The 12,255-nt window shown below is 37.3% G+C and overlaps 1 protein-coding gene across 4 annotated transcripts in view; it reads left to right on the top strand.

Moving 5' to 3' along the window:
• The window catches only part of GALNT1 (polypeptide N-acetylgalactosaminyltransferase 1), an 83,001-nt gene extending 71,345 nt beyond the window's left edge, over positions 1-11,656 (top strand). For all 4 annotated transcript variants that reach the window (XM_066992615.1, XM_066992614.1, XM_066992613.1 and 1 more), the window contains 4 exons: positions 5,513-5,652; positions 6,775-6,873; positions 7,662-7,796; positions 10,011-11,656. In XM_066992615.1, coding sequence (XP_066848716.1) covers positions 5,513-5,652; positions 6,775-6,873; positions 7,662-7,796; positions 10,011-10,157 — 521 coding nt within the window. In that variant the 3' untranslated portion in view covers positions 10,158-11,656. The remainder of the gene's footprint in view (positions 1-5,512; positions 5,653-6,774; positions 6,874-7,661; positions 7,797-10,010) is intronic.
• The last annotated feature ends 599 nt before the right edge of the window (positions 11,657-12,255 follow it).

The raw sequence follows: 12,255 nt of genomic DNA, 5'->3' as shown, positions 1-12,255 counted from the left end.
GTGTACGCATATCCATACTGCTGCACTAAAGTTTGATGCTAGAATTTCCAAGTGTTTTAAGAATTGTAGGATCATACAGAACCTGAATAAGTTAGGTTATTCTGAAACTGGCTTGTTGCTGGGGGCTGTGAAAAAAAAATGGTTAGTACTCTAGTTAGCTCTCTTTTATCTCTAATATTTATTGTTTGAGAATGAACTTAGAGATTATACTCGGTGCTGCTCATTCTTTCCTCCAAATCCATGTGAACCATTAGAGCCAGCAGGTATTATTTAGAATGAATTATTATTTGGGGAAGTCCCCAGATCCCTTACTGTTATCATTCTGGTATCTCCAGGCTTACGAGGTGTGCAAACTGCTGATTTTTACCTGTTGACAGCAAATATCACTGTAAATTTTCAGTGCGTCTTTCTGAGCCAACTCGGTGAATCTCTGCTGCATTGACTCGCTTAGCCATGTTCTGGTTTTCCAAGCATCCTTCTAATGTAAAAATTAAATGTTTAGTTCTTGCAGGATGATGGTGTAGCGACCCTCTGGCAGACTACAGTATGCAGCCTGTGAAACTCTTTACTAGTGCAGTGTGTACTTTCAGTATTACTGTGACAGTGTCACAACTTCTTGCAAAGAGCAAGGTGAGAATTTTTAAGCTGATGCTGGTTTGCAAGCCTGGGTGCAGATGAGAAAGGAAAACAGGCAATCGTCCGTGCATCCATGTTTTTTCCCGTTAGTTGACATGGATGAGAAAACTGGATTTTGAAGGAACTAATACTCTGACAGGCATCATTGAGCCAAGCTAACAAGAAATTTGTTTCCTCCTTTATATCCTTTCTCTTCTGCTCCCCTAAGATAGTGAACTGCAGAGGGATTGGTCCGGGAAAGCAAACCTAAGATTCTCAGGTAGCTTTTCCCACTTCATATAATCTGAATTGTCTGAAAAAAATGGCTTACTGTTTGACTGATAAGAACTCAAGAGACTTTTTACTATTGATGTAATGTAGTTAAATGGAAAGCTGCACTCTTGAAAAGTGAGCCTGTAATCCTTTTTTCCTCTAATAAGTACAACCTAGTAGGAATTATTTGTCTCTTTTAAGCTTTCATGCATTTTAGAAGCCGTCTTTCTGCTTAGAAGTAGATAGGTACAGCAGGAAGCTGGGCAGGACAATTTTGCAGCAGGTTCAGCTCAGCCAAAATCAAACCTATCTCATTGCACACAACAGCTGTTCTCCACGATGGTAATGGCATTAGCTGTAGTCTTTCTGCATTAGTCTACAGTTTTTCTCACAGTTGTGTGTTTCAGCAGGGTGCTGTTTCCCAGACCATTTCCTGCTGGAATCCAGCACACGCAGGTGAATAGTCTGGCTCCTGTTAGCTTGTTCTGCAGACTTTGCTGCTTCTTTACGATTTTTAGTGTAGCTCTTTCCTCTCCTTCTGTAGTCTAAGATACTGTGACGGGATTGCCAAGGTGAGGTGGTGTCAATCTAAGAGTTTGCTGCAAGGAGAGCACCCTGCCCGTCATGCCCGTCATGATGGGGTCCTCCCCTCACTTGTTGATTGTTCATTTAGCAAGTTAAAGCAGCTGACATAAACTCCTCAGGATGTTTTATTCTCTGGGCTGGCTTTCTACTGGTTAAGTTAGCACCTGTGTCAGCACAGGAAGTGCAGCAGGAATCTGAAGCTGAGCAAGGGAAACTGCCCCCTTCCGCAGCAGCAGCTGCAGAGCATGAGGTTGGCTTACCACAGCTACCTCCCCCGCACCTCCTTATAACTACTAATTAATGGTAAACTGACCGTTGCGGCATTTTCTGCTATCTTCCATCTAAATGTGAAGCATAGATGCTTTAAACCTCGTGCTGCACGTGAGTCTGAGTTGCAGCTCCTACATGCAGCCTCCTGTTCCTGGGCCAGTGCGCATGGCTGTCATTCAGCAGCCTCTCTTATCCCAGCTGGTACGCTCCAGGCATCCCAAAAAGCAGCTCTAATGAGCTTGGGTAGAGCCTCGTCTAGTGTGTATGGAAATTAATTTTATTGTTGATCAAAAGTTTTACCCAGAACTTATCTTTGATTGCACTGGAGCTGAATTGAAGAGGTAGAAGGCCTGAAAAGACAGCACTGTAGAATTATCTAAGCAAGAACCATCTAGGCAGACATAGGTGTGTTATCCTGAGAACTGGATCAGTAAGCCTAATTTCTTATCACTTATCAGCCTGTCTCTAGCCAAGCATGGTAAGTCCAGGATAACGTTTCTGTTTCTGGGTGGTGGGGAGGACAGAGAAGGCACTGAGTCAATGGTAGTTGATCTTGCAACGTATCTAAACCTATCTTCAAAATACATACGGAGAGATTCCATATGGTCTTGTTTTCAGCTAGTATTCCCTATTATAGCATTAACTGGAGATGTAAATGCATAACTGCTTGAATTGGTTTTAATGATTATTACTTATCAAGTGTCATAATACTGAATAAAAACAAGTTCTATGATTTTTTTAACAGAAGACCGGTTTTGGATGAAACAGCTTTCATGCAGTGCTTTTGAAAAATGATTGAGTGGCTTATACTCATGATGAAAACATGATGCTTCTTGTTTTTCAAAGCAGTTTAGCATAAATATATTGCCACATTGAACTTGGCAAGCAAATCTTCAGCTCTTTTGAAATTTTGAGGACAGTAAAACTATTGCAACATGGCCACTGGGAAGCCTAATAAATAATAATTTAATAATTAAACTCCTGAAGGAGTATTCTACTGATAGACATTATTTGCATGTAAAAGCAGTAGGCTATTTGTACTGTTACAGCGAAAAGAGTGGAGAATTTACTAATTTTGAAATGGTTCCTTCCCAGTGTATAGAATTATCTCTCAAAAATAGAGGAATAAATTTTTCAGAAAATAGTGATAGCATTGAGTGAGTAGCTTCTAAACATTTCTTCTGATGCTTAGTAGCCAAATTGCAAAAATGGCCGCTTGGGCGAGAAATATGCATTTGTCAAATCAAAGAATTTGATTACTTCTGAGTAAAAGTGTAAGTATAACCAAGAGTTCTGATTGCTCAGTAATATGTAATAGTCTTTCCTGTTCAGAGTAGCCTGGTACTGCATACCAGATTTCTTCAACAGTGACATTACCAGCAAGTGCTGAGATGAATCTTAAATTTGTACAAAAGACTGGTTTTGGGATTATTTGATATGAGTTTGCATTTTTTTTGTCTGAACCTTTAAAACCAAGTATAAAAACACTGGAAGACATATCTAAGACTTCAGTGCATATATCATTTTTTATTACTGTGTGCAGAAAATATTTCAGAAATGTCTTTAAATGTTTGTGTGATTTCTATTTTGCAGTTTTCCTGGTTTGCTTCTATTTCTACCCCAAACTGTTACCTATTAGTAACTGTGTCTTCACAGTGTAGTGCAAACCTTTAGGGATACTCTAGCCATTTTTGATTATAGAGAAGGTACCAGAAGCAGTGAAGAGACTGACTTGCTTACCTGGAAAACAGAGTAACTTAGCCTTCTTAAAGAACACCACTAAGGCAAACTGTGCTCTTTCTGCTATCCAGTCCAGCTGCAAAGCTGATGCTAACTCTAATCCGCGTGCCAGTATATGGTTTGGAGCAGACATGACTTCAGAGGGGTTTTGTTTTTTCAGGTCTGTCATGCTAAAAGTGGTTAAATGGATATAATGTACACCTTTTATTTCAGTGTAATGGAGTGAAAATCAGCTGGCACATTTCTTCTACATGGTGACATTTAAAACTACTTTAAGAAGTAACACATTTGTACACCATTAAGTGTCACTTGGTATTTAATTCTATATGGTTGAGACTTCAATTCTTATGCCATTCAGTAAAATGGCAAAACCTATTTCTTCTTTTTGTGAAAATCAGTGTAGCAAATTCTGTTCATGAATGAGTTTTGAATGCCATAAGGTTCTTGCAAGGATGGCATGATAACTGTTTTATACATCAGCTTCACTTTCATGACTCTGTACTTCAGCTCTGGTTGGTTCAGCAAGGCAGCCTGCCTTTTCTTTATCATTTCTTGAGAGAGTATTCTTTTTGATGTACAGTAAATCTTTGCTCTGGTGAGAGAGGGTACTGTTTTGGTGTTGTTTTGTTTTTGTATATTTATTTTTATTCACATTATTGAATATGTTATTAAAACAGAAAAGCTTTCGTTTGCTTTTATTCACTTACTAGTATAGTTCCCCAGAATAGTTTTTCAAAAGTCAGAAAAGTCTTCTCTAAAGTTTAAAGAAATATAGAAAAATGCTAATCGGAATTGTTTGTTTCTAGAATACTGAAATTACAAATGATTTTAGTGATATTTACAAACAGCTGAAGTAATGCAGTCATCTGTCTTAATTGAGTAGAAATACACCATCTACTGGCAGTTCTATTTAATAACACAGGATACCAACTTCAAAATATCTCAAACTCAATTTCAAAAGGTCAACAATTTTAGAAGTAACTTATCATCCTCTGAGTGCAGGGATTTCTGAAAAATGCATGTAACTGCAGGTCTTTAGCTATAGTGGCCAGCTGAGCTGTCTGTGGAGGGAATTTAAATTGAGTGGTTTTTGGGTTTTGTGTGTGTGTGGTAAAGTATTACTTTGGCCTATGTGATTTGAAGTATAGTATGGAAAATACAAATAAAATGTGGTGCCTGAAAACTGGAAATTATCCTACCCTTAATTACTGTTATTGGAATATTAATAACAGTGCTTAATTCTAATGAATTAAAAATACCTACTGATTGTGCATACCTTTCACATCCCATTTCCAGATGGGATTTGAACAACTTAATGTTCCGAAGAAACTAAAACCACCATAAAGGGGTGGGAAGATACAGGAAGAATAGAGCACTTCGATAAATAAGGAACAAAAGAGAAAAAGAAGGCAGGCAAAATACCACAAGAAAAATGTAACTGGCCTAATGGTGAACACAGTTCCTGCAACTGCTGCAGTTATATTGAACAAACACTAAATTATTAAATGCTTAGTTCCCTGTGTGAAGGCTGCTTTTTGTCTGTTTCTTTATGCAGTTAGATGGATGATGAAGGGTTCAGCAGGTGGTATCTGGCTTACAGAAATAAATTAAAACGTAGTTCTGCTTACTCCACTGAAGGAGATTGCTGTATATGCTGCACGGTGCATATACACTCCAGTTGGCATTGGGGATAGAATGGTGTTAGTGATTGTAACAGTTTCAGCCTTTTCCTCTAACTTAGTAAGCAGTTGCATTCATATTCTTCCACAAACCATAGCTCAGAAGTTGTCATGTGTACTACAGATGGAGTGATTCAACCTTTTGTATAGTTATCAGGAGAAAGATGTCAGGGGTACTGATTAACTTGTCCACTGTGAGTATAAAAAGCATAATGCTATACTTATTAAAAAAAAAAAAGTATAGGCATGATTGCAAGCAATGTATTATACCAATCGCTTTTGTATTAAATGGAATTGCATACAAATTCACTGGTAATAATTAAATACAACGTTTTTTTCTTTATCTCTAGGAGTTACTAAAGTTGATTATGGGGACATATCATCACGTCTTGGGCTGAGACGCAAGCTCCAGTGCAAGCCTTTCTCCTGGTACCTCGAGAACGTTTATCCTGATTCCCAAATTCCACGCCATTACTTTTCTCTGGGGGAGGTAAGATTTTACCCTATGTATTTGTCTACTGTTTGTAAAAAGTATGTTGCACAGCAAGTTGTTTGTATTCTGAACTGAATAGTATAAACAAGTTAACCTCCAGCAAAGTTCAAGTAACTTGCACATATATTCCCATCATCTGTAAAATGATACATCTGGCTTCTCAGACAGAAAAACAAAATTTGTTATACAATACTGTAATTGAAGTGTTTTCCCTTCTTTAGTACAGTGCTAAATTTCACATAAAAGGCCTTTAGAAACAGTCCTTCAGAAATTCATAGTTACGGATAACTTTGTGTATAAATTTCTCTACATAGAGAAGAGTTTTGCTTAACAAAACTAGACCAGATCAAGCAAGGACTTTGTTTAAAAAACAAAACAAACGCTACTCTGAACTTTACCCCCAGAATCTTCTTCAGTCACCAGCAAATTCCAGTGATCCCTAAGCTTTGCTGGACATTTCTGTCTGTCTTTATTTTCAATGACTGTAGAGGTAGCACAGATGATGCTGTCCTAAATAAGTAGGCCCTACTCCCCACTACAAGTCATGCTGAGCCAAATATCACACCTCTTGTAGGGTGATTTTATACTGTGTTTGTTTGTAAAAGAGAAACATTTTTAACAAAACAGGGCAGGCGTTCAGGCTGCTGTATGGATATCAGCAGACCGATATTCATGCTGTTTACTGTATAATAATAGAGGGATTAAGGTTATAACTCAAGAAGTGAGGAAATTGATCCCAATCTCCCCTGACTTCAAAGGGAATTAAACCCACTGTGCCTAGGGGAGTGTTTTGAAACTTCTGGTAGTTTGGGTCCGGAGACAGAATTGTGTCCCTTCTGTTGCAGCTGAGTCTTTGTGGAAAAAGGGCCCACAATATGGGAAGATCCCCAAAAGAAAGCAAAGAAACATGATTCTTTAACCTAGTAGCTTGAACAGTTACCTGGGAATGTGAGCCTCAGATAGTGTTTTTTCATTGTAGTACCATTCATATATTTTACAATTCATTCAAATAACCCCTGTGTGTATAAAGGAGAGAGTTGGTGCCAGTGTGGTTTGATATGGGCCTAGTTCTTTTCTAAAAATAACAGCTTTTTGTGATGTGCTCTTTTTCAATCCAAGATAAGAAACGTGGAGACAAACCAATGTCTGGATAACATGGCAAGAAAAGAAAATGAGAAAGTTGGAATCTTTAACTGCCATGGGATGGGTGGAAATCAGGTGACTTTTTGTAATGATATTAATGAATTGAATTACTTGGAATGCTACTCATCAAGACATCTTTTCAGTTCTTTCAGTAGTGATCATTACATTTTACTTAAGCAGTAAAGTTTAGGAAAACCTTATTGAAGAAAATACCTGTAAGAGGGATTGCATGAGAAGATCTGTTGATTTCTCATTTGTAGGTTTTCGAGGACTGATTGCAACATGTTTTAGATAAACTACAAAGTCAAAAATGAAATGAGGAGAGGAGACTGCCGTGAGCCATACTTTACCTCCTGTAGATTCTCTGGAACCATCTCCTGTTTAGACCTGCTGGTTCGCATTGTTAGTTAAACAAAAGCAAAACAACATGCCTCCTCCTGAAATGTTGTTTTTAATGTGCATGGCTGTGTGCCGACTCTCAACTTTTTTTAACATTTGTTTTTTCATTTTGTTAATTCTTGATTAACTCTTCCAGTATACACAGATTGCTTGTGTTGAGGATCATACTGTTCCTGTGCAAGAAACGGTCTGCAGTTTGAAAACATCACTTTTGTTTGAAGAACTTATAGTGTTTGTACCCCTAAAAAAAAAAAAAAAGTATTTCTGTACACGCTGAAGAAAAAAAGAAAAAGTTCAGTGGTTATTAATGAAGTAATGCGTGCAAATATTCCCCTTAACTCTCACTCCTCACTTCTTTCCCCCTGCCTCCAGACACTTCTACCCCCTACACTGTCCCGTCCCCAGGAATTCTTTGGTTGAATGCTTTTTTTTTTCTCAATTTCTCTCATTCTTTGTCTGTCTAGGTTTTCTCATATACTGCCAACAAAGAAATTCGAACAGATGATTTGTGTTTAGATGTCTCCAAACTTAATGGCCCAGTAACAATGCTCAAGTGCCATCATCTAAAAGGAAATCAGCTTTGGGAATATGACCCAGTGGTAAGTCTTCTAATAACTTGTGATATTAAAATAAGATAACTTGTGTTTTTATGTGAGCCTACACAGCAACAAAATCCTTCATGGGACCACTATTTGACCATTGAATAAGCAAGGAAATAAGTCAGGATTATGTTCCCTCTGTCATTAATTCACGGTCACCTGATGAGCATCTGCATTGATTTAATTACCTAGTAACTTTCTGGGGAGCCCTTAAAAAAAAAAAAAAGGGGGGGAAGAATATTTTCAGTGCACTTCCAGATCCTATGAAGGACTGTCTGCTAGTGCAATATTCTGTTAAGGTGAGACTGGCACAAGATCCTTAGCAAGCACTATCTCTTATTGGTCCTGTAGATACCTGGAATAATTTTATTTCTTCAATTCCAGCATCTGATGTCTTGTGTCTCAAAAGGTTAAAAGGAAATACTGTTGTAACCAAAAAGTCAGCATCCTGAAATTATAAGAAAAGTTTTACTTTTCTAATCTTGGTATGTTTAAGATACAGATGCTTCAAAGAGCTTTATTTTCATAATCTTTTCCATAACATTCAAACTTATTTTGAAATTTTTATGTTGAACTCCAGATCTAGAAATCATTGGCCATTGATCAATGGTTTGATCTGCAAGCTCTTTACAGTATTGTGATTGGGTAGAAATGTTAATGGAAATGCTTAAATTTGAGTCTTGGAAACCATTCATTCCTTTTTTTTTTTGATGTGGTCAGTTTACCTGACTTAAGTAAATATGATGAGTAAAATTACTTACTATATGCAGTGATTCACCCAAGAGTAAGTGCTTTTTTGTTTGTTTGTTTGTTTTTTGAAGGAGAAGATAGTATCTAGATAAAAAATCACTAGCATTTCCTAGGAGTTCCAGGTCAGGGTGTGGGGTTTTTTGTTTGTTTGGTTTGTTTGTTTTCCCACTCTGTGTCTCAAGAGGGGAATGCTTTTTAACACTTATCTATTAGATTATAGGTTAGATTTTGATCCAAACTAAACTAGCAAGGCTTGTCAGATTCTGCAGAGAATACAGAACTATGTATCCTTCAGCTGAAAGAACCAAGTAGTCTCTCTTGCAAAGATTGCTGCAGCCCATAAAAGAAACTTCTCCTGTGCCTAACCCTAGCCATAAATGTGACTGTATGTGTTTTCTCTCTTTGTACCTAGATTTTCCACTGATAAAATATTCTTCAGAACTTTACTGAAAGCTAGCTAATGAAGCACAAAAATAAGTTAGAGAATACTTAGCAAGAACACATGCCCATATAGTTGGGTGATTTGTCTATATTTTTTCCTTCTGCCTCTGTTCAGGAGGTGTTTATACTAAAGGGGGACAAAAAAAAAAAGCAAGTTGTGTGTTAGTCATATGTCTGCTTAAATGTGTTCCAGGTCCCTTCATTCTTCAGCTGCTGCATGAGTGCAGCACACTGAACTGCTCTTTTTTTAAACATCTTGCTGCTTGTGCACATAGGGCATGTTTTTATCACTCTCCAGTCAGTTCAGTGTCCTGGCTGTGCTGCTGAGAGAGAGTAGTACCACCGATACTAATGCCAGTCAGTGCCACACACAAACTGATGCACTAAGTATTCAGAGTACAGTAGCAGGAAATGCAACTCCCGAAGACCTCCTCTTTTCCATGAGAACAGCGCTGAGGTAGATGGAGTGGTGTATGGAAGATTGCATGAGTAAGATTAGTAGATATTGGAAAAGATATGTATGCATCTTTGTATGCATTTTGTACGTACATGTGCACTTGTACGTATACGTGTTTTTAAAAGGAACATAGTTCTAAAAGAACATAATTTGAGGTCAGTTTTGTCCCTGACTGAGAAAAAAGGGTTCAATGTGAATTGAATTCATTCTGATGTCATGAAAACTACTGTTATAACTAGTAATCAAAGTTGTACATCTTACCAGACTTTAATTGCGAACTCCTTGAAAATCCCCAGCAGTACGGTACTATTTATGGAATAGTGGATATTGCTTAAGAAACAATGTCATTTAAAAGGTTCAGACCATTCTGGTTTTTTGTGAAACTTAGTGTTTTAGTATCCACAGTACAGAACAACATATTTACGTAATCTTTAGAATGGGGATCTGGGCTTGGTAACCATGGGGGTCTTGTCTAGTTCCTGTTTGCTTACAGAATTATAACAGCTATTAATAAAAAGGTTATCTTCTGCCAGGTAGAACTCAATTCTTTTTATTTTACCTTCCAGAAATTAACCCTGTTGCATGTGAACAGTAACCAGTGCCTGGACAAAGCCACCGAAGAGGACAGCCAGGTACCCAGCATCAGAGACTGCAATGGCAGCCGCTCTCAGCAGTGGCTACTTCGCAATGTCACCCTTCCAGAAATATTCTGAGAGGTTCTGAAGAAAAGAAAGGATTGACTGGGCTACCTCGGCTAATATTTTGGCTACACTGTTAAGTAGCAACAGAAGGAAACTTCTCTGCAGAATCCACAGTTCATCAGCTGTTAGAACTCCTGCAGCTTTTCAGTAGCTGTGAACCAGCCTTCCTGTATAAGGATGTGAAACTACCACACATACTAGTGAAACTGCGCCCACTGATGTTTACAGGATTGAACGAGTTTCTTCCAGCAAATAATTTAGAGAACATTTGGACAGTGGAAACATAATCAATGAAATATTCTTTCTGAAGAGCTGCATATCATTGTAGTTTGCTTGCACATCAGTAAGCTCTGCTGAAAGTGCTGTTGAGATGAAGAAAGTTCCAAGACTTTTTTTTTCCTGGTTAGTAGTGGTAACCAGACTACTAAATGTAGATCCACAAATAAACAGAGAGCTGGAAAACGGATTCAATAACATGAAATAAGAATTATGTGGTTTAAAAAGAAAAAAGTAAACAGGGTTTAATGGAAACTAAATCAGAACTACGAAAAGTACAATTTGTTATAGTGAAGTATCAAATTTATATGTAGATTTTATACCTCAGTGGGGGAAAAATAACCAAGTCAAAACACAATTGTTTCTCTTTTTCAATTGTGTGATAGTCCATAAATACTATTTTTTTTTCCTGGTGGGTCTAAAATTATTTTGGGTGCAAATAAAATGAGCGTAAGAATAAACTTAGCTCTTGAATGTCAGATCAACGTTTTTTTTTATTTTATTTTCTTGGCTGTTGGAATTGTATCTTTTTATTACTGTCTGAAAACTGGAGGTTAACATGCTGTCTAACTCTTTTTGTCCAGACCTGACATTTCAGTTTATACTTGGGTCAGTCAGCTTATGGACTTTCATGGCCAAACAAAAGATTCAAGTACATTTTGAAATTCTTAAGTTAACTTGACAGAATATGCTTAGCACCCAGAACTCATACTACTGTACTATGGTTTTGTTTTCATAGCAATAAATCTTTTGTTCCTCATTTGATTTCAGTCATCAGAAAGCCAGAAGAAAAGATAGATGATTTGGGTAGCAGGAGATTGGCAAAACTGAAGGTTTTCTGGAATCCTTTTTCACTCCACATTCAGATGTGCTTCATTGTCAAGTGCATATTTAGATTAGACTCTGAATTGTAATGTTGATCTGCTGCTTTTTTCTAATAAAACCTAAAGAAAGATAGCTAAATTGGCATGTTTTTTAAAGTTAACATAGCCAAAAGCAATATGACTGTGTCATTACATTGGTCTGCATTTTTTTAAGCTGGATTGTTTTGTTTTGTTAAGAAAAATCTGTGTGGGCTGATCTTGAAAATGAGCTACTGGATGCTCAGAGTATATACTGAATTTTCTTTTGGAAAGAAAAATGAGATTTACTTAATGGAGAGGATATTTTTATGATAAATGTCATTGTTTGGCCAACTGTCCTGTAAAGCAAATTAAATTTAGACTCCTGCAAAAGTTGTGTGGAATTATGTTTGACTGTTACTGCCACTTTATATTTGCTACTCCAAGCTACTCCAAATTGCTTTAGGCAGTGTTACCTCTGTTATTTCTGCAGCAGTACACAGGAGTTTTCATATGCAAAGCAGGGGAAATGTTTTTTTGTTGTTGTTTTTTTTAAAAAGGCAATGTTGTATTGCTACATCTATCCATAGGATGAGATTATGTGGAGTTAATCAGGTAATCATCTAGATATGTAGGTATTTTTCATAAACTCCTTTTTGGAAAGCTGTGCAAATGTCATGAGCTGGAAGTAGATTTATGAAAGTAATTGCATGGTACGGTTATTAGAAAGATATTGAAGTGTGCCCAAAGGACTAAAACAAAAAAGTCTGTCTTAATGGTTATACGAGAAGACTTATTCCTTTGGTATGGCTGGTGAAGAGGATGGGATGGGTGGCAGTGTTATCATTTGTAGCTGACACTTTTTCTTGCTCCTTAAATTCTCTGTGGTCCCTCATGGTTTTATACTGCTTCTGAAGTACAGTTTGTGTTCAGCTGAAACTGCATGTTAGCCCACCAAAATACTGTTTGCAGTCTTCTGCTGTGTTATTAGC

This window comes from Anser cygnoides, chromosome 2, assembly GCF_040182565.1.
Source record: "Anser cygnoides isolate HZ-2024a breed goose chromosome 2, Taihu_goose_T2T_genome, whole genome shotgun sequence".
NCBI classification, from domain to species: Eukaryota; Metazoa; Chordata; class Aves; order Anseriformes; family Anatidae; genus Anser; species Anser cygnoides.
This window is presented reverse-complemented; position numbering and strand designations above follow the sequence as displayed.